This window comes from Nycticebus coucang, chromosome 8 (assembly GCF_027406575.1).
Source record: "Nycticebus coucang isolate mNycCou1 chromosome 8, mNycCou1.pri, whole genome shotgun sequence".
NCBI classification, from domain to species: domain Eukaryota; kingdom Metazoa; phylum Chordata; class Mammalia; order Primates; family Lorisidae; genus Nycticebus; species Nycticebus coucang.
The window spans coordinates 42,161,426-42,184,634 of record NC_069787.1 but is presented as its reverse complement, the minus strand read 5'-3'; the positions used below and the strand labels follow the sequence as shown (position 1 = coordinate 42,184,634).

Genomic DNA, 23,209 nt, shown 5'->3' with positions numbered 1-23,209 from the left:
TCTATTTTATTGGCTGGGTGCAGTGGCTCACGCCTGTAATCCTAGCACTCTGGGAGGCCGAGGTGCATGGATTTCCCCCGAGCTCACAGGTTTCAGACCAACCTGAGCAAGAGCAAGACCCCATCTCTAAAAAAAAAAAAAGCTGGGTGTTGTGGTGGGCTCCTGTAGTCCCAGCCACTTGGGAGGCTGAGTTAAGAGAATCACTTGAGCCCAAGAGTTTGAAATTGCTGTGAGCTTTGACACCACGGCACTCTACCCAGGGCGACAGCTTAAAAATTCAAAAAAGAATTATGTTGGGGCTGGTTGAAGAAACAGCCATCAAGGAAACAAACATTGGATCTTAAAGTCAGATAGAAAAAAAAAAAAAAAAAAGGAAAGAAAATTTTTAAATATTGAAACAGGAACCTTGTGTACTAGCTAATAACTCTGATAATTAATAATAGAGAGTAGTGGGGGCATTTTCACTTTTCTGAGATCTTGGTTATCTCACCCATAAAATGAAAGGATTGAATAGCATATTCAACCAGGGGTATCCAACCTGTGGCCTATGGGCCCACATGCTGATTTTGTGAGGACTTTTCTTGTTTATCTGTGATGTCAGGTATCACAAAAATATGCAGGGATTCTCCTCCCTTTCTTCTCTTTTTTCTTTTTGCTTATCAACTTTTATTACTGTTTGTGTTTTAATGTGTGGCCCAAGATAACTCTTACTCTTTCAATGTGGGGCAGAGGAATTTAAAAGGTGTTAGACACTCCTGTTTTAAGAATAAGATCATTATTTTAAATTTGGAAATACATTAGAATCTCTGTAAGTTGACCAAGGGACTGTAACAAATTGGTCAACATACAGACATGGTCAACATAAGGAACTAAGCTTACTATATTGATATGTATATGGGGTATATATTCAGTCTATGAAAATTAGGTTAACTTAAGGAGATGGTTAGTGTCGGAGGTGGTCAACTATGGAAGTTTTACTGTAAGTTACAGTTTTAATGCTATCAGGTAGGGAGAAAGTGCATTTTCCTCCCTTAGTTGTAGTTCTATATATTCAATTGATTTTTCCCCCCCTACAGTGGTTTATTTTGATGCCTATGTGCACCCTGAAGACTAGCAGGGCATTATATAGCAAACATTTTTAGTTATTTATATGATATGACCAGAAACCATGCAAATTTGCAGGGTGCAATGATAGCAAGCTCAGTGAGAAAGTTGTCCTGCCTGAGTTAATGTTTTCATTAATTCAATTGATCTTTTGTTGACTGTTATAGAATTGGAGGTTAGGATACCTTTCAAAACACTCCTGTGTAATTCTACCTTGCAGTTGCAATTCATTAGGGACAGGGATGAGTTTCTCCATTGAAAATATTCATTACAACATCAGATTTATTTTCTTTTCCAGAAGTTTTTACATACAAGAATAAAATATATGTTTAGATACCATAGGTATAAAGTTTAATATTTTTAAACAGTTGTTTTATCCATGTTATTTGTTTGTTTTAACCAGTTACCCATGGGTGTATTGTTTCCACAATAAAACTTTTTCTACCAGATGGTATGGAAGCCCGGCTCCGCTCAGAGTGAGTATAATTTAGTGCTGTGAAGTTATATACTTGATGATGGGATACTGTTAATAGAGTACATCAGGATTCTTTTGATAATGTTAGAAAATTAGCATAGTACTTTTTTTGGAATAGAATACACTTAAGTTTAAATTACTTTTCACAGTAGTTGTCATTCTAGTAGATAATAATATATCAGAGGCAGGGTTATTTTGTTTCCAAATTTAACATGACAATTTATATTTTGATGGATAATTAGTTGTTTTTCACAATATGTGGGGTATATAAACTATTGGTAAGTGATACATTCATTCCTTTTGATCTGCATATAGTACTCATTGACTGTGATTACCACTGAAGTTAATGCTCGTTCTTATAGGACCCTAAGGATGTCAATATAGTTAGTAACTTATTTTGGTGGGAGTTATTTTTAACTTTTTTTCAATGTCGTATTTATGTTTTGTGTGAAGTAATGTAAATGGTCACTTAGAGGGCACTTGAAAGGGAAAAAGTTACTCAAAGTCTAGATTTTAAAATGTAAACACATTTTGATCTTGTGCATTTCAGAGGTTATCATTATTGAGTATTCAAGGGAGTTGAGCAATCTTTAAACTTTTTTTATTTTGAGGAAAATTTTGAATATGCTAAAATCTTTTTTCTACACCCAATATAATGTTTTCTGCCCTTCAAAAGCAGAGACAATGATCTGAGGGTGCAACGTTGAGAGAAACAATAAATTGAAGGAAAAATGGAGCAATGAATAGAAAAAAGAGAAGGAAAGATTAAGCAGAGAGAAGCCCTCCTATTACTGTGACAGTCTGTGCTTTCATTAGAATCATATTTCATGCTTCTATTAGAAGCTACCAATTTGAAACAAAGCAGAAATTTTAGAATATTTTAAATTTAAAACATTAATCTGTTTCCTATTTTAAATTGTAGCTTATTAAAATTATAGTAAACTTTAGGAACTTTAATGTAATTTAGCTTTCTTGAGTCAAGAGTTAAAGTTTTAGAAATAAGAGTAACTATTAATCAGCTATTGATTTATTGTTTCTTTAAGACTTTGATGTTTATATTTGACAATAAGATTTTTCTTTCATGCAGTTAAGATTTGAGCAGTTACACAATGGATCGTCTTTGTTTTCAGTTTCCATCTAGTCAAGCACGTGAATTTTTTCAAAGTCCATTTCAGTGAATTGTGTCCTTATTCCTCTTCTTCCCCAGTTCTTTTAATATTTGCCCCTGTTTTCTTCACATTGTTTGGTTTTTCCTATGCATTTAAATATTAGCATCATTTAAATTTTTGCTGTCATGTGTTGACTTTCTGGAGAAAATGAATATAATATAATGAATGAATATAATGTGTTGACTTTCTGGAGAAAATGAATTTTGAACAGCAATTCTTTAGAGCTGGAAGAAGATTATAATGGTCTTCAGAGGTAGATAGTCCAATTTCCAACTTGACTCCAGTTGTTCTATGGATGTTTTGAGTATGCGAGAATGCCTGGAGTTTTAAGTCCATTGTATATGTAGTGTTTAGTGCTTTAATGATCTTTTGTAGGGGGCTGGGCTCAGTGGCTCATGCCTATAATCCTAGCACTCTGGGAGAATATTGCTTGAGGCTATGAGTTTGAGACCAGTCTGAGCAAGAGCCACACCCTTTCTCCAAAATATTAGAAGAAAACTTAGCTGAGTGTGGTGGTATGTCCAAGGTCATGATGAGCTATGATGATGCCACTGCCCTCTAGCTTGAAAGACAGAGCAAGACCCTACCAAAACAATCAAACAAAAAATTTTGAGTTAGATAGTTCTTAAAAAGCTAATTCTTTCTTAATTTTTATGTTATTACACAAATTGTTTTTTTAATGAAAAGAAATGCAAAGAATTGCCTAATAATCCCACCACCCTGACTTTATTTATTTATTTATTTTTTGAGACAGAATCTCACTTTGTCACCCTCGGTAGAGTGCGTGGTGTCTGGGCTTAGGCGATTCTCCTGTCTCAGCCTCCCAAATGCTAGGACTACAGACACCCTAACTTTAGCTGCTTAGTTTTTTTTGTTTTTGTTTTTGTTTTTTTTTTGAGACAGAGCCTCAGGCTGTCACCCTGGGTAGAGTGCCATAGCATCACAGCTCACAGCAACTTCCAACTCCTGGGCTCAAGCGATTCTTCGGCCTCCGCTTCCCAAGTAGCTGGGACTACAGGCATCCGCCACAATGCCTGGCTATTTTTGGTTGCAGCCGTCATTGTTGTTTGGCGGGCCCGGGCTAGATTCGAACCTGCCAGCTCAGGTGTATGTGGCTGGCGCCTTAGCCTCTTGAGCCACAGGCGCCGAGCCCACCCTGACCTTAAATAACTGTTTTCATTTTCTACTGTACCTTGTTCTGCTTTTTATTCACACATTAACCTTTTTATAATTCAAACAAAATATACCTATGTCCAAAGTAGTTTGTGTAAAAAACAAATATATATCACTTATAGCCTGGCTATTTTTTAAAGACGTGGTCTCCCTCTGGCTCAGGCTGGTCTTGAAACTGTGAGCTCAGGCAGTCCACGTGCCTGGGCCTCCCAACGGGCGGGATTACAGGCATGAGCCACGTGCCCCATTTCTTATAAGGCTTTGTGAAATAGAGACTGTGGCTTCCTTAGCACTCTATTCCCATGAGAGTGGTAGTAGTGATTGAAGGCTTCCTATTTCCTATGCCACTGTTTGACAGTTCAGTATTTATATTAACACATGCAATATTCAAAATAACTCTGTGGGATTGGTTTTATGATGGTGTCCCAGTCAGTATGCTTCTGAGCCTCTATGCTTAACTGCCATACTACCCTTCTGTCAGTAGAATTTTATCAGGTTAAAAAAAAAAAAGGCAATTAATACCAATTAGTGCTGTCTATTTAATGTTTTGTTTAAAAGTAATGCACTGAGTTCAGTTCATTCATACATACATCCAAGCTTTCAGTTGGTTTCTGAGGTGGCTCAGTGGAGAAGAATAGTATTACTGTTTTGATTAAAGTTGTTCTTCAGGCTCAGCGCCTGCAGTACAGTGGTTACGGCGCCAGCCATGTACACTGAGGGTGGTGGGTTCAAACCCAGCCCTGGCTGGCTAAACAACTGCAACAAAAAAATAGCCGGGCATTGTGGTGGGTGCCTGTAATCCCAACTACTTGGGAGGCTGAGGCAAGGGAATCTCATAAGCCCAAGAGTTTGAGGTTGCTGTGAGCTGTGATGTCATCGCACTCTACTGAGGGCAACATAATGAAACTGTCTCAACGAAAAAAATTTGTTCTTTACTGGAACAAGTTTCCAAAGTATAGCTTTTATTTCCAGTATAGTGTTGCTTTGTAAGTCTTTCTGTGTAGGAATATTTAATTTAAAAGGAACTTAATTTATACATTCCAAAATCGAAAATGGATAATTTAAAGAGTACTTCTTATCTGTGTAGAAATTCTTACAACAGCCTTCAGTAAATAGTGCGTTCTCAAAGGACATTTAATAAAATTTGGACTTGACATTTGTTTCTAAAAAGTAAACTGATATGTAAAGGGCAGGTTTATATGTTTATTACTTTGTTTTCTAAGAATTTTATCCATTTATGAAGGATTGAACAATTCATGTTCTTCTAATTATATGAAAGCAAATATATCAACGTTGTGGTTTAAGATATTCTGGTACTCTAATACTATGTTTCCTCTATTGTCAGGATATTAGATAAAAATTCTAAATTTTACTTTTCAGTGTCATCCATGCTCCATTACCAAGTCCTGTTGACAAAGTAAGTTGCTAATGATTTTTTTTCCAAAGTGACTTAGCTATATTATTTTGAAAATGATTGTTTTTACCTAGAAACTTCTCTTCCATAATAAAATATGCAGTGTGTATAGCTATATAGTTATTATAGTCTTCTGATTTTTGATATCTAGAGAATTTAAGGTGGAGGTTTCTTCAGTAAAAGCTTTTGTTATTTTAAAGTAAACTGTTGACTGTGTAGACTAGGAATACTGACTGGTTTTGTGCCTAGCCAGCGGTAAGGAATGTTAGCTATTACTTTTAATTCTCTGAGATATAGTTCTGTCTGGAAGTTTATTAAAACTTTCTGTCCAAAGAGTGCATTCAACATTTTCCTATAGAGGGAATAACATAGAAATACAGACTTACAGAAATTGTTCTTTTATTATCTTTGAAGATCAGTTTTAACCTGATCTAATCAGAAACTTTATAGAAATTGCTTGTTAGAAAAGTTTTCTTTTTTTCAGAAATAATAAACTATTGTGTCATTCCTAATTAGAATAAAATAGATCTTTTGCATCTTTTGACATTAAAGTGGATATTGAGTTTTCTTAGTACAGTAACTAAACTATTGAGAAAAATATTTTACATTTTTTCTTCCTATTGCATGAAGAATGAAAGTCTGTTTAAAATGACAGTCTCTGTTAGATTCCTTTTTGAGAGATGGAAGCGGTTAATCAACAACTTATGTAACACCAAGAGTTATTTTAGACGTAAATAATAGTCTTGCTGATTTAGAACTAACTTTATTTATTTTTATTTATTTATTTTTATTAAACCATAGCTGTGTACATTAGTATGATCGTGGGGCACCATACACTTGGTTCATAGATCGTTTGACACATTTTCATCACATTAGTTAACATAGCTTTTGTAGCATTTTCTTAGTTATTTTGCTAAGACCTTTACATTCCACATTTAGAACTAACTTTAAAAAACAATGGCAATTCTCTGCCTACAGTCTGCGTATTAATAAAAATATGCTTTCTGAGCTTAGTAAGAACTGCTACTAGTTAACACACAGCTTGTTGGTGTTGAAGGTGTAAGTAAATGTTACAGCAACCCCATGAGCCCATCTTAAAAAAAGAAACAAAAAGATACCATGGTTCCATAGCCTTGGAAAACTCCTCATAAAAGATATTTCTTCTAATACTTGTTTACATTATTTCCCGTCTTGTTCTTAAAACTTACCTGTAGTATAAAGAAAAGGATAAAACTTTTTTCATTGCCTCTAGCCATTAGACAAAGTGTTATATTTCATGTCTTTTTGCCCACCTACATACAAATACTAAGAAGATGGCTACTTCTAAATGAATTGTGATTTGTTGACTATTTAATGATGAATTTTCAAGGGGAAATATGTGGATCTATTGACTTAGGAGGCATTATTTCTGGATTAAGAAAAAGCATAGCTGGGCGTTGTGGCGGGCGCCTGTAGTCCCAGCTACTTGGGAGGCTGAGGCAAGAGAATCACTTAAGCCCAGGAGTTGGAGGTTGCTGTGAGCTGTGTGATGCCATGGCACTCTACCGAGGGCCATAAAGTGAGACTCTGTCTCTACCAAAAAAAAAAAAGAAAAAGCTGCATTGCCTTTGTTATAAATTTGTGATTTGGCTTTCAAGTGATGTTTCATGAATAGCATTTTTTCTACTGCTTTATAAATTGGTCGGTATAGTATAATACTGTTCATAAATTCTGAGCATAGGGCAGAGATATTTTGAGAAGCAAGGGAACTGGTTAATTTTATAAAATATATTATTTTGCACATTGAAGTAGATATTTGAAGGAGCTAGTTTGTCTTTAAAGTCTTTTATAAAGTGTTTTCTGTTGACACTGGTATCCTTTTGTTACTAGGTTGCTGCTAACACTCCAAGTATGTACTCTCAGGAACTATTCCAGCTTTCTCAGTATCTACAGGTAAAAGTAAATCTTGAGAATTCTTAGTCTTTAAGTCAAATCTAAACAACTTTTATTTTGCCTGTTCACAAATATAGGATAAAGAAAATTGGCTGGATACAAGTCTAAAAGAAATGCCATCTTTTCAAAGAAGAAAAGGATTAAATATAGATCTTATGAAGAAGAAAAGGATTAAATATAGATCTTATGAAGAAAGGATAAAAGATTCAGGATTTTTAAGTCTAGAGAAGATAAGTTCTGTGTGAGAGAAAATTTTTCTTCAAACGTGAAGAAGTTTCAAAATAGTTCTTTATCCATAGACGACTTTTAAATAAAATTAAAACCAAAAAAGATTTTGGTTGCTTAGTAATATTAATAGCAAATAATCATATAGCACTTGTATGCCAAGCTCCATTCTAGCTCTTTATCTATATTAATTCATTGAATCCTCTTGAGATCCTATTAGGCACATATTTTATCCCCATTTTTACAGGTGGATACTGAAGGGCAGAAAACTATCAATGTATTAATGAGATCTTTTGCTAGGCATAAAGTGTGTGTAGAAAACCATTTTCTTACATTTGCACTTGAGAATTTAAGAGTGTGGGCTCTAACCAGAGCTCCTTGCTGGGAAAGTTTAACCCCTGTGTGCCTCATTTTCCTCATCTATGAAGTGGTATGGTAGTAGCACTTAGCCTACAGGAGTGTGGAGAATAAATGAAATGTGTAAAACACTTATAACAATGCTTGCCACATAGACTATATGCTACAAATGTTAGTAGCTGTTTGCCATACAATAAGAAAGCACATAAATTGATATAGATCTCCACTTTTAGAGGTAGAAGAAAACTTTGAGATTAATTTGGTCTGGAGCTCGTATTTCATGGGAAATATGGGACTTATGTAGGTTAAATGATTTGCCCAAGGTTATACACTATCGTTACGAGTCATGTTGGACTGCAGATTTTATCTCCCAACTCTCTCATTCTTTCCAACTTTTGTATCATTTCTTTGAATATTTCTAGTATTTCTAATCTTTTACTCTTTTCTAATTCTCAGAAAATTATATCAGTCTTTTGTGTATACATTTAAAGTTCTAATACAAATTGTGAACTTTTAACATAAAAATAGATGCATTTCATATCTCTGAACTGGAAATCAAAAATCATTCCAGGAAGTATTAGATTTCTGTTAAGATGTGTTTTATGCAGTTTAGAAATTCCAAATGGAATCAAATTTAAAAGGTGAAAATACACCATCTAGTGGAAGTAGAGTAGATTCTACTGATATATTTGGTTGGTCGTTTTCTCTTTCAGAAACTTTTTGCAACATGTGTGTAATTTCCTAGATATTAGAAATGTTTTAAGCATTTGAAATAAACTTGGTAAATAGTCTCTTTTAAATGTAAGCTGTGTTTTAATGTGGATTCTGAGGCAGTATGGCTTTTATTAGATTACTAATTCTATAACCTTAGAGTTATATTAAAGTATGGTACCTCTAGTTCTAATTCAACTAGATTTTCCCTAATCATGATTTATCAAGGATGTGAAGAACAATAAATTCATGCTTTAAACTTCAGGTACTATGTTTGAAGCATACACTTTTCTAGTGAGATGACTCAGAGGAATTGGGGTAGTAACTGTTCTCTGAAGGATGACAGGAATAGAACAAGGTGAAGAAGGTATGCCAAAACCACAGCTAAATGCTGTGAATATTTCACCTTGATTCTCTGTGAAGGAGACTTCTTTAGCAGCTATCAAATGTTAACAAATCACCTAGAGATTGGGCTTTACATGCCAGTTCTTTCTTTGAAAATAATCTTTTGGGGTTGCCAAATAGTTATATAACACCTTGATCCCTTAATTACATTGAATTAGTATTTGGTGGATGCATACTTATTTTTAGCGTATTAATTGCTTATAAATAGTATGCAGTCAAAGCAACATCTGATAACACAATAAGTAGGCTGTGAGAATGAAGCATTCTCTCTCTCTTCAAATATATATAGGTATTATAACATTTTATAAAGGAAAAATTTTAAGCTGTTTTTATTTAGATATTATACTCCTGCAGTTAAGCCATTATAAAGTATCTTTGCTACTAACCAAATTATTTTGTCTTAGATCAGAATGAATTCTTCTGAGATGTATATATATATATGTATGTATATATATATATGGGGGGGAGGTATATGTGTGTACATACAAAAATATATGTATATATTCAGTCATGGGTCACTCAATAATGAGTATATATTCTGAGAAATATATCGTTCAGCCATTTCATCCTTGCGAAGGTCATAGAATTTATTTACATAAACCTAGATTGTATAGCCTTCTAGGCTCCTGGCTGTATGGTATAAGACTACAAATATGTACAGCATATTACTGTATTGAATTCTGTAGGCAGTTGTAACACAGTGGTATTTGTGTATTGAAATATATCTAAACATGAAAAAAGAACACTAGAAAAGATAGAAAATAATGCACTTGCATTTACCATCATTGGAGTTTGCAGGACTAGAAGTTGATCTGAGGGAGTGTGGAGTGTGGAGTGAATGTGAAGGCCCAGGACATTACTGTACATTCCTGTAGACTTTATAAACACTGTACACTCAGGCTATACTAAATTTATAAAAAATTGTCTTTTCAATAATAAATTAACTTTACTTTATGAACATTTAAGCATTTAATTATATTAAAGTAATAATACTAAAATAGAACAATTATAACAATATACTGTAATAAAAGTTATGTGAATGTGGACCCCTCCTCCCTTCCTCTCAAATTATTGTGTGGTACTGAAGGTAACTGAAACTACTATGGAAAGTGAAACCAGAGGTAAAGGGCCGGCGGGGTGGGGGGGTGGATGGGGACTACTGTATCTGTCTTTCTTTTACAAAGTATTATCAAGTTTGAAATACTGTGAAATACATCAGGTGGAATGTAGTATGAGATTATTTTATCATGTGCTAAAAGTTGATTACTTCTTAAAGGAATCATGCTGTTTTTATTAGAATTTCTTTTGTTTGTTTGTTTTCACAGTACCTGGAATGTAAAATGTACTTTGTAATCTTTTTCTTTTTTTATTAGATCACAGCTGTGTACATTACTGCATTTATGGGGTACAATGTGCTGATTTTATATATAGAATCTCTTTTGTGATTTATAATATTAGGAGGCCTTACATCGGGAACAAATGTTGGAACAGAAGTTAGCCACGCTTCAGCGGCTACTAGCCATCACCCAAGAGGCTTCAGATACCAGTTGGCAGGTATTCTAGTTGCCTTTCTACTCAAGAATCGTTTAAACATAGTTTAGTATCTTTCATGAAAACTAAAATTTTGTAGCAAATAAAGTTATTTCCTAATGAATGAACCAATGTTGATTTTATGTCTTCTATTGACAATGGCAGCTTTTTTCACATGTATGTTATTTTTTAATTTCTCTGGGGTTTGATTTGTATTTAATTTTTCTTCAACAGGCTTTAATAGATGAAGATAGACTCTTATCACGGTTAGAAGTTATGGGAAACCAATTACAGGCATGCTCCAAAGTAAGTATTAATCTGAAGTATGTAAAATGAAATCTATAATTTTTTATATAGCTTCATTTTGTTTTTTATTGTGAGGGATTCACTGAGGGTACAAGAAACCAGGTTATACTGATTGCATTTGGTAGGTAAAGTCCCTCTTACAATTGTGTCTTGCCCCCAAAAGGTGTGTCACACACCAAGACCCCACCCCTGTCCCTACTTCCCTCTTTCTGCTCTTTTTTCCCCACCCCCCTCCTCTCTTTCTCTGCTCTTCCCTTCCCCTACCATGTACTAGATCATTAATTCTACTCATATCAAAATTGTATACATAGGATTCATGCTTCTCCATTCTTGTGATGCTTTACTAAGAATAATGTGTTCCACTTCCATCCAGGTTAATACAAAGGCTATAAAGTTTCCATTTTTTAAAATGGCTGAATAGTATTCCATGTATACATATACCATAGCTTGTTAATCCATTCCTGGTTTGGTGGGCATTTAGGCTGTTTCCACATTTTGGTGATTGTAAATTGAGCTGCAATAAACAGTCCAGTGTAAGTGTCCTTATGATAAAAGGATTTTTGGCCTTCTGGGTAGATGCCCAGTAATGGGATTGCAGGATCAAATGGGAGGTCTAGCTTGAGTCCTTTGAGGTTTCTCCACGGGAGTGTAAAAGTGTTCCTTTCTCTACACATCCATGCCAGCATCTGCAGTTTTGAGATTTTGTGATGTGGGCCATTCTCGCTGGGGTTAGGTGATAACTCAGGGTGGTTTTGATTTGCATTTTTCTAATAATTAGGGACAATGAGCATTTTATTATATATTGCTAGCCATTCATCTGTCTTCTTTAGAGAAGGTTCTATTCATCTCTCTTCCCCATTAATATATGGATTGTTGGCTTTTTTCGTGTGGATTAATTTGAATTCTCTATAGATCCTAGTTATCACGCTTTTGTCTGATTCAAAATATGCAAATATCCTTTCCCATTGTGTAGGTTGTCTATTTGCTTTGGTTGTTGTCTCCTTAGCTGTACAGAAGCTTTTCAGTTTCATTAAGTCTCATTTGTTTAGTTTTGTTGTTGTTGCAGTTGCCATAGCAGTCTTCTTCATAAAGTCTTCCCCCAGGAATATCTTCCAGTGTTTTTCCTATGCTTTCTTTGAGGATTTTTATCATTTCATGCCTTAAATTTAAGTCCTGTTTCCATCTTGAATCAATTTTTGTGAGTGGAGAAAGGTGCAGGTCCAGTTTCAGTCTTTTACACGTAGATATCCAGTTCTCCCAGCATCATTTATTGAACAGGAAGTCTTTCTCATGTATGTTGTTGTTTGGTTTATTGAAGATTAGGTGGCTTAAGATGTTAGTTTCGTTTCCTGGTTTTCTATTCAATTCCAAATGTCTATGTCTCTATTTTTGTGCCACTACCATGCAGTCTTGGCCTTGTAGTATAGCCTAAAATCTGGTATGCTGATGCCCCTGGCTTTGTTTTTATTACTAAGAACTGCCTTAGCTATATGAGTTTTTCTGTTTCCATACAAAACTCAGAATCATTTTTTCCAAGTCTTGAAAGTATGATGTTGGTATTTTAATAGGGATGGCATTGAATTTGGTAAATTGCTTTGAGAAGTATAGACATTTTAACAATGTTGATTCTTCCCAGCCACGAGCATGGTATGTTCTTCCATTTGTTAATATCCTCTGCGATTTCCTTTCTTAGGGTTTCATAATTTTCTTTATAGAGGTCCTTCACCTCTTTTTTTTAGGTGTATTCCTAGGTATTTCATTTTCTTTGAAGCTATGGTGAAGGGAATTGTGTCCTTAATTAGCCTCTTATCTTGCTGTTATTGGCGTATACAAAGGCTACTGACTTGTGGACATTGATTTTATATCCTGAGACATTACTATACTTTTTGATGACTTCCAGGAGTCTTGTGGTTCAGTCTTTGGGGTTCTCTAAGTATAAGATCATATCATCAGTAAGAGGGAGAGTTTGACCTCCTTTGCTCCCATTTCGATGCCCTTTATTACCTTGTCTTGCCTAATTGTATTGGTTAGAACTTCCAGCACTATGTTGAACAGTAATGGCGACAGAGGACAACCTTGTCTAGTTCCAGTTCTAAATGGAAAAGCTTTCAGTTTTACTCTATTCAGTAAAATATTAGCTGTGGGTGTGTTATAGATAGCTTCAATCAGTTTAAGAAATATGCGCCTATGCCTATAGTCTTCAGTGTTCTAATTGGAAAAGGATGCTTGATTTTATCGAATGCTTTTTCTGCATCTATTGAGAGAATCATATCTACTTGATCATGATGTCTGATGTATGATGATAAGCTGTAATCTAATCTATTGGCTAGGATTTTGTTGAGAATTTTTGCGTCTATATTCATTAATGAAATTGGTCTGAAGTTCTTTTTAGTCGGGACTTTTCCTGGTTTTGGTATCAGGGGAATGTTTGCTTCGTAGAACGTGTTGGGGAAGATTCCTTCCTCCTCAATTTTTTGGAATAATTTCTGCAGTATGGGGATAAACTCTTCATTGAAGGTTTGACAGAATTCTGGTGTGAAGCCATCTGACCGGGGCATTTTTTTTTCTTTTTTGGTTGTGATTTTTTTATTGTTTCTTTGATCTCAGTGCTTGAAATTGGTTTGTTCAGGAGATCTGTTTCTTCGTGGCTAAGTCTAGGGATAGGGTGTGATTCCAAATATTGATCCATTTCCTTCACATTGTAGTATTCAGAGATGATCTCTTGTATCTCTGTGACATCAGTTGTTATTTCCCCCTTATCATTTCTGATTGAGGTTACTAGAGATTTTACTTTTCTATTTCTAGTTAGTCTGGTCAAAGGTATATCTATTTTATTTATTTTTCGAAAAAGCCAATTCTGTTTCGTTAATTTTCTGAGTGATTCTTTTGTTTTCAATTTTATTAATCTCTGATTTAATTTTGGATATTTCTTTTCTTCTGCTGGGTTTAGGCTTAGATTGTTCTTATTTTTCCAATTCCATAAGATGGCTTATGAGTTTGTTGATGCGCCCCCTTTCTGTTTTTCGAATGTAGGCATTTAAAGCAGTTAGATGAGTTTCCTCTTAGAACTGCTTTTGCAGTATCCCACAGGATTTGGTAGCTTGTGTCTTCATTATTGTTATGCTCAAGGAAGTTAATGATTTCCTCTTTTATTTCTTCCTGCACCCACCTGTCATTCAACCGAAGGTTGTTTAATTTCCATGCCTTTGTGTGTGGGTTGAATGTTTTTGTTGGAGTTGAGTTCCACCTTTAGTGCCTTGTGGTCTGAGAAGATACAAGGTAAAATTTCAATTCTTTTTTTTTTTTTTTTTTTTTCTTTTTTTGCAGTTTTTTGGCCAGGGCTGGGTTTGAACCTGCCACCTCCGATATAAGGGGCTGGCACCCTACTCCTTGAGCCACAGGCGCCACACTAAAATTTCAATTCTTTTGATTCTGTTGAAGTTTGTTTTATGTCCTAGGATAGGATCAATTTTGGAGAATGTTCCATGGGGCGATGAGAAGAATGTATATTCTTTATCTTTCAGATGCAGTGTTCTGTATATGTCTATCAAGCACGGTTGTTCTGGGGTCTCATTTAAGTCCCTTATATCTTTGTTTAATTTCTGTTTAGAGGATCTATCCAGCTCTATAAGAGGAGTGTTAAAGTCCCATGTTATTATGGTATTAGAGGATATCATATTGCTCAGACTAAGAAAGGTCTGTTTCAAGAATCTGGGAGCATTTCAGTTCGGTACATAGATATTCAGAATTGAAATGTCTTCTTGTTGTATTTTTCCCTTCACCAAAATGAAGTGAACATCTTTGTCTTTTTTGACTTTAGTTGCTTTAAATCCTCATGTATCTGAAAATAAGATTGCAACCCCTCTTTTCTTTTGAATTCCGTTTGCCTGAAAAATTGTTTTCCAGCCCTTAACTCTGAATTTTAATTTGTCTTTTGAGGCTAGGTGTGTTTCCTGCAAACAGCAAATGGATGGCTTGTGTTTTTTAATCCAGTCAGTCAATTTGTGCCTCTTCAGTGGGGAATTCAAGCCATTAACATTTATTGAGATAATTGATAAGTGTGGTAGTGTTCTATTCATCTTACTTTGTGAAAGTCCATTGCTTACTTTTGTCTCTTGCATCATTGTGGAAGCTAGGTTCTGTCCTTTAATTTCTGGGTGCTTACTTTGCTGATGGCTCATTGTGATGGTCTGTGGGTAGAATAGGTATTTCCTGTAGAGTTGGTCTTTTTTGTGGCAAATTTCCTCAGTGTTTCTATATCAGTAAAAGATTTGATTTCTCTGTCAATTTTAAAGCTTAGCTTAGTGGGATATAGAATTCTGGGCTGGAAATTGTTCTGTTTAAGTAGATTAAAGGTAGATGACCATTCTCTACTGGCTTGCAAAGTTTCTTTTTTTTTTTTTTCTTGTAGAGACAGAGTCTCACTTTACTGCCCTCGGTAGAGTGCCGTCGCGTCAGCCGGCTCACAGCAACCTCCAGCTCTTGGGCTTATGTGATTCTCTTGCCTCAGCCTCCCGAGCAGCTGGGACTACAGGCGCCCACCACAATGCCCAGCTATTTTTTTGTTTTTGCAGTTTGGCCGGGGCTGGGTTTGAACCCACCACCCTTGGCATATGGGGCCGGCACCCTACTCACTGAGCCACGGGCGCTGCCCGAAAAGTTTCTTTAGAGAAGTCTGCCATTACCATCATGGATTTGCCCCTGTAGGTCAAGTGGCGCTTACTCCTGGCAGCTTGCAGAATCTTTTCTTTTGTCTTGACTTTGGACAGGTTCATCACAATGTGTCTTGTAGAAGCTCTATTTGAGTTGAGGCAACCTGGGGTCCAATATCTCTCTGAACGGAGTATGTCAGAATCTTTTGTGATATTTGGGCAATTTTCATTTATAATATTCTCTAGAATGGTTTCCATTCCTCTGGGTCATTCTTCGTCCCCTTTCTGGGATACCTATAACTTGTATGTTTGAACGCTTCATAAAGTCCCCATAATTGTGTCAATGAACGTTCTGCTTTCTCTCTCTTCTTTTCTGCCTCTTTAACTATCTGAGTTAACTATCTCGGGAGCTTTGTCCTCTACCTCTGAGATTCTTTCTTCTGCATGGTCTAATCTATTGTTGATACTTTCTATTGCATCTTGAAGTTCCCTAATTGACTCTTCAATTCCTTCAGCTCTGCTGTATCCTTTCTGTATTCTTCATATCGTTCATCTCTTATTTGATTCTGTTTTTGGATTTCCTTTTGGTTATTTTCCACTTTCTCAGCAATTTCCTTCATTGTTTTCATCATCTGTATTTTAAATTCCCCTTCTGTCATTTCCTTTTTTTTTTTTCTTTTTTGAGGCAGAGTCTTACTTTGTCACCCTTGGTAGAGTGCCGTGGTATCACAGTTCACAGCAACCTCCAAATCTTGGGTTTAGGTGATCCTCTTGCCTTTGCCTCCCAAGTAGCTGGAACTATAGGCACCCACCACAACGCCTGGCTATTTTTTGTTACAGTTTGGCTGGGGCTGGGTTCGAACCCACCCTTGTTATATGGGGCCGGTGCCCTACCCACTGAGCCACAGGCGCAGCCCCCCTTCTGTCATTTCTAACATTTCTTTATAGGCAGAATCCTCTGTAGTAGCTACCTCACGATCCCTTGGGGGGTTGCTCTGGACTGGTTTTTCATGTTGCCAGTATTTTTCTGCTGATTATTCCTCATGAGTGTTTTCTTTTATCTGTTTCCTTGCCCTAATTTTTCTTTCACTTCTTGCTCTTTAAGTCACCGTGCCTCTGGCCTAAGGTTTTGATGAGTCCAGTTCTCCACTGCTTTTGTCCTCCTCTTGGGGTCCCGAAGTCTCTCGCTGTCTCCACATGTCCCCAAAGGGATGTTTCTGGGCAAATCCTACCAGCCAGAGGTGCCTGGAGTCTTCTGTCCCCAATCTCCCCATGCCCGGTTGCAGAGAAGCTATTACTCAGCTGCCATCTTGCTCTGCCTTTGCCCTTTATTTTTGAAAGTCATAGCTTCATTTCTTTAACAGTTTGAGCATACACGAAAACTTTCATGCATTTTCGAAATCCTTTTAAATCTTTTGTCATGGGAAATTTTACATGTATATGTTAGTAGAAAAACTTACATAATGAATACTTATGTACAACTCTCTTTTCTCTATTGTAGTTAGTATTTGTTGGAGAAACTGCATCATTTGTCTTCTAGAATTTCTCTTATTCTAGCCCCCCTCATTAATTAGTACTCATAAATTAGTGGTTTGATCTAAAGGTGTGGTCTGATTTAGGCTTAAAAAATTTTTCTTTTTGCCAACAACTCCTTGTGGATGATACTGTGTTCTTCTACCAAGAGGCAACCTAATGTCCAGTTGTCTTCTGGTTTTAGTTTTTTTTTTTTTTTCATTTTGAGACAGAGCCTCACTTTATCGCCCTTGGTTGAGTGCTGTGGCTTCACAGTTCACAGCCACCCCCAACTCCTGGGCTTAGGTGATTTTCTTGCCTCAGCCTCCCGAGTAGCTGGGACTACAGGTGTCCGCCACAATGCCTGGCTATTTTTTTGTTGCAGTTTGGCCAGGGCCAGGTTCAAACCCGCCATCCTCCAAGGTATATGGGGCCGATGCCCTACCCACTGAGCCACAGGCACTGCCCATGGTCTTTGCCGAGATCCATTATTTCATTAAGGTTTATAAAAATGGTGATTTAATTATATCATTCTTTCATATATTTAGCTGGATTACTTGTATAAAGAAAAGCTTCTTCATTTCAACCATTTGGTTACACTGAGGTACATTTTCTACAGGAAAAGCAGGATTTTTTCCCCCTTATTTACTGGATTTCAGAATAATGAATTGGTTTCTTTTTTGTCCACTAAAGAATGACCATAGTGTTTACCCTTCCCACTTAGATTTAAAGATGTTTGATGTGTTTAAATCTATTACATTTGCTTTCACACTCACACACACACACACACCAGCTTCCTGGTGCCTCTTCACATCTTCTGTTCTCACCCCATTTAAAGCTTCATCTCTTACCTGTGCTCTGTTTTGACAGCCTTCTCCTGTTTTTCTCATTGCTATTCAGATTATTCCATCTTTAGTCACTGTAAACCTTTTCAAATTGGCTCCTGAGTCTTTTTGACAGAACCCTAGCAGACTTAGCTTATTTCTGTTTGATTAGACAAGACATCCCAGGTTCTTTTTATACATTTCCTTCCCCAGACATGGAGATTCCTTTTCCCTGTGGTGCTTTTATTCCTTTTGTTTTAACCATTGTTTTAAAATGCTTGATGTGGGCGGTGCTTGTTGCTTGTGAGTAGGGCGCAGGCCCCATATACTGAGGGTGGCAGATTCGAACCCGACCCCGGCCAAACTGCAACAAAAAAATAGCCAGGTGTTGTGGCAGGCACCTGTAGTCCTAGCTACTTGGGAGCCTGAGGCTAGAGAATTGCCTAAGCCCAGAAGCTGGAGGTTGCTGTGAGCTGTGATGCCACAGCACTTTTCCGAGGGTGACAAAGTGAGACTCTGTCTCTAAAAACTAATTAAATAAATAAATAAATAAAATGTTTGATGCCTATGACGTTACTGGTTATGAAGGTAACTGGTTATTTTTGCCCATCAATGTAAATATAGTGGTTTGCAGAAAATATGACAAATACAAGAGTAATAATACATTTTGTATACCATTTGAAAGGAAATCTCAATTAGCTTTGGCTTTTATTTTTTTGAGAAGTAGGAACTAATGTATTAATATTTGTGAGGGCATAAATACATCTTTAGTTAATACAGGGCCAACATCATTTGTGTTTGGAGGTATGTTAATATATAATTTTAAAAGTGTCATAATGTGTCCTTTTTTCCCCCAACAGTAAATGCTTTTTAAAAAGTAACTTGGCTATAATTATATGTTTTATTCTAGAATCAAACAGAAGATAGTTTACGGAAGGAACTTATAGCATTACAGGAAGATAAACATAATTATGAGACAACAGCCAAAGAGTCTCTGAGGCGGGTTCTTCAAGAGAAAATTGAAGTGGTTAGAAAACTTTCTGAAGTTGAGGTATTTCAATTTTAAGAATACTATGTAGTAGTATGATTTTCAAAACTTTCAAACATTCAAAAACACTTTCAATTTGGGTATTATCATTAATGTATAGCATGGAGATGGGAAGGAACAGTTGTTATACTGCTTTCATTGACAGAAATTCTCAATATATCCCTGTGAGTTTTGGCACTTATGCTCCCTAGTCATTGACTGAGGAAATAAAAGCCTAACCAGGCAATCTTACCGTTTGTCCTTTCCTAGGATTTAAGCACCAGGCAGTGGACCATATGTGTCAGGAATTGATCTTTGCCATCTGGTTTTGCTTTGCTTCTAGTTGAGGATGGTCACTGTAGGTTGAGAACCTACACCACATGATATTACCTCACCTATATCCGAAGAGTAAAACTATGTCTTATAATATGGAGGTTCAAAGGATAAATTATCTGTAAGGTCCTTTCTAGGTCTTTTAGGAACCATCAAAATGTTATTCTTGCCTGGGAATGGTGGCTGATGCCTGTAATCATAGCACTTTGGGAAGGTGGGAGGATCACCTGAGGCCAGAAGTTCAAGATCAGCCTGGGCAATATTGTAAGGCCCCATCTGTGTGTGTGTGAGACTGTGAGACAGTCTTACTTTGTTACTCTCGATACAGTGCCCTGGTGTCATAGGTCACAGCAATCTCAAACTCTTGGACTCTAGAGATTCTCTTGTCTCAGCCTCCCAAGTAGCTGGGACTTGCTCTGGCTCAGGCTGGTCTCGAACCTATGAGCTCAGTCTTGCTGCTTGGCCTCCCATACTGCTAGGATTATAGGCATGAGCCACTGCACCCAGCCCATAAAAAAAATTTTTTTTAAAAGAGTCAGGGGAGGTGGAGCAAGATGGCGGCCGAGTAACAGCTTCCCTGCAACTGGGCACGGTGAGTCTGGGGAGATAAGACTCCAGGCATCTCTGGCTGGTGGGATCTGCCTATAATCATCCCTTTCAGGATACAGGGAGTCAGAAAGAGACTTCTGGACCCCAAGAGGAGGACAAAAACAGTGGAAAACTGGCAAGTGATTGTGTGTGTTCAATCGACCTAATCCCGCCAGCAGCCATAAGTACAAGAAGCAGTGAGACTGCAAACCGGAAAGGGCTTACCTGTGAACTGTTTTGGTGTTTTTGGACTTGGCACTCAGTTGAACTGCCTTGGGGAGAGCTTAAGCAGGAGTGCGGAGAACTTTGGGCATTGTCTAGGGCCCCAGACTGAGCTGCTGAGCTGGACGGAGCTAATAGTGTTCGGCTGTGGGCCGCAGGGAGCCATTGTGAGAGAACTGTCCCGGCAAGCTCCACCCTCAGGGTTGCAGAGCAAGGATCGGGCGGGAGCTAGTAACTTAGTGACTGAGCAGCCTAAAAAGGCGGAGACTGAGCTGCCTTACAGCCTTAACCCTCAGGGGAAGAATGAGACTGGTTTTGGTACACTGGAGCCTCAGGCTGTTGTCCTGGGTACAGTGCTGTGGCATCACAGTTCATAGCAACCTCAAACTCCTGGACTTGGCGCCGCCTGGACCTCCATAAGAGCTGTGCCACATCCCCCGACCCGTGACCTGCGAACGCCGGGCCTCCGCATGCCCTGACCAGGAACTGCGGGAGCCGTGCAACCCTGTGTCCTCCCTCCTGTACCCTCCCTGCCTCCATACTGGACTGCTCGTCTGGCCAGGGACTCTGGTAGCTGCGTGCCCTCCAGAACCCTCCCTGACTCTGTGCAGAGCCCTTCTTCTGGCCAGAGAGTGCTGAAGCCTTGGGCTCTCTGTACCAAAGTCACTGGGCACCAGGCACTCCCCGAACTGTGCGCAACACCTCCCACCCTGTTGCTGGATCTGGGTGTGTCACACTCCGGAGCTGCCTCCACAACCAGAACTCCCTGGCTGGGGCAGCCCCAGAGGAACTACACAGGGTCACTCCCTACAAAGATCCAGCAAAGTAGAGTGATCCCACTGGGGTCTAATCTTGGAGAAACACCTCCCTAACTCTGAGGACGGCCAGAGGCAACAGTGAAAAACAATCATGAGGCAAAATCAACAGAAAAACTCTGGCAATATGAATAATCAGAGTAGATCAACTCCCCCAAGGATCAATGGGGCAGACACAGCACAAGATCCCGTGCACAACCAAATAGTTGAGATGTTAGAAATCGAATTCAGAATCTGGATAGCAAATAAGATCGAATTAGAATTCCAAGCAGTAACCCGAAAGATAATTCAGGAATTCAACGAATTCAAAGACCAAATAACCAAAGATTTTGACACATTGAGACAAGAAGTTGCAGCCCTCAAAGATCTGAGAAACACGGTATAATCCCTCAGTAACAGAATGGAGCAAACAGAAGAAAGGATTTCTGACATTGAAGACAAAGCTTTCAAACACTCCCAAACTCTCAAAGAGAAAGAGAAATGGAGCGCTAAAACAGATCACTCTCTCAGAGAGCTCAGGGATAATTCAAAGAAAACCAATATTCATCTTATAGGGATCACCGAAAGCGATGAAGTGGCTTCACAAGGCACAGAGTCTCTTCTCCATTTGATTATGAAGGAGAACTTTCCAGACTTGCCAAGAGATTCTGAAATTCAGATAGCAGACAGTTTCAGCACTCCAGCACGACTCAACCGAAATAAGACATCCCCCAGACACATCATAATCAATTTCACTAAAGTTAATATGCAGGAGAAAATTCTGAAAGCAGCCAGATGAAAGAAAACCATCTCTCCTGAAACCTTTCAAGCTAGAAGAGGATGGTCATCGAATTTTACTCTCCTAAAACAAAATAACTTTCACCCCAGGATCCTGTACCCAGCTAAACTGAGTTTCATTTATGATGGAGAAATTAAATACTTTGATGACATTCACATGTTGAAGAAATGTGCATAACTAAACCAGCTCTCCAGGATATTTTCAGACCTATCCTCCATAAAGACCAGCGTAATCCTCCACCACAAAAGTAAACCCACCCAGAAAATTTTGATCAAATTCCAACTTCCACAGTCACAAAAGGATTAAAAATGTCCACCAGACTCTCGAAAGGTTTATCAATATTCTCAATTAATGTGAATGGTTTAAATTGTCCTCTAAAGAGGCACAGATTGGCTGACTGGATACAAAATCTCAAACCAGATATCTGTTGCATACAAGAATTGCATCTTACATTAAAGGACAAATATAGACTCAAGGTGAAGGGATGGTCATCTATACTCCAGGCAAATGGAAAGCAGAAAAAAGCAGGCTTTGCAGTCCTATTCACAGACGCAATAGGCTTTAAACCAACCAAAATAAGGAAGGATAAGGATGGACATTTCATATTTGTTAAAGGTAATACTCAATATGATGAAAGTTTAATGATTAATATTTATGCACCCAACCAGAACTCACCTCAATTTATAAGAGAAACTCTAACAGACATGAGCAACTTGATTTCCTCCAGTTCCATAGTAGTTGGAGATTTTAACAACCCTTTACCAGTGCTGGATAGATCCTCCAAAAAGAAGCTAAGCAAAGAAATTTTAGATTTAAACTTAACCATTCAACATCTGGATGTAACAGACATCTATAGAACATTTCATCCCAACAAAACGGAATACACATTCTTCTCATCAGCCCACGGAACATACTCCAAAATGGACCACATCCTAGGCCACTAATCTAACCTCAGGAAATTTAAAACAATAGAAATTATTCCTTGCATCTTCTCGGACCATCATGGAATAAAAGTTGAACTCAATAACAACAGGAACCTGCATACCCATACAAAAACATGGAAGCTAAACAACCTTATGCTGAAGGATAGACTGGTTATAGACAAGATTAAGAAGGAAATCACCAAATTTTTGGAACTAAACAACAATCAAGACACGAATTACCAGAACCTCTGGGATACTGCAAAGGCAGTCCTAAGAGGGAAATTCATAGCACTGCAAGCCTTCCTCAAGAAAACGGAAAGAGAAGTTAATAACTTAATGGGGCATCTCAAGCAACTGGAGAAGGAAGAACATTCCAACCCCAAACCCAGCAGAAGAAAAGAAATAACCAAAATCAAAGCAGAATTAAATGAAATTGAAAGCAAAAGAATTATACAACAGATCAATAAATCCAAAAGTTGGTTTTTCTTTTCTTTTTTTTTTTTTTTTATTGTTGGGGATTCATTGAGGGTACAATAAGCCAGGTTACACTGATCAAAAGTTGGTTTTTTGAAAAGATCAATAAAATAGATAAACCTTTGGCCAACCTAACCAGGAAAAAAAGAGTAAAATCTCTAATTTCATCAATCAGAAATGGTAATGATGAAATAACAACAGACCCCTCAGAAATTCAAAATATCCTTAACAAATATTACAAGAAACTCTACTCTCAGAAA

At 37.4% G+C, this 23,209-nt stretch overlaps 1 protein-coding gene across 24 annotated transcripts in view; it reads left to right on the top strand.

Annotated features, from left to right (window-relative positions):
• The window catches only part of SLMAP (sarcolemma associated protein), a 197,298-nt gene that overhangs the window by 105,802 nt on the left and 68,287 nt on the right, over positions 1–23,209 (top strand). For all 24 annotated transcript variants that reach the window (XM_053600227.1, XM_053600229.1, XM_053600221.1 and 21 more), the window contains exons 3-8: positions 1,508–1,580; positions 5,302–5,338; positions 7,205–7,267; positions 10,424–10,519; positions 10,730–10,801; positions 18,700–18,840. In XM_053600227.1, coding sequence (XP_053456202.1) covers positions 1,508–1,580; positions 5,302–5,338; positions 7,205–7,267; positions 10,424–10,519; positions 10,730–10,801; positions 18,700–18,840 — 482 coding nt within the window. The remainder of the gene's footprint in view (positions 1–1,507; positions 1,581–5,301; positions 5,339–7,204; positions 7,268–10,423; positions 10,520–10,729; positions 10,802–18,699; positions 18,841–23,209) is intronic.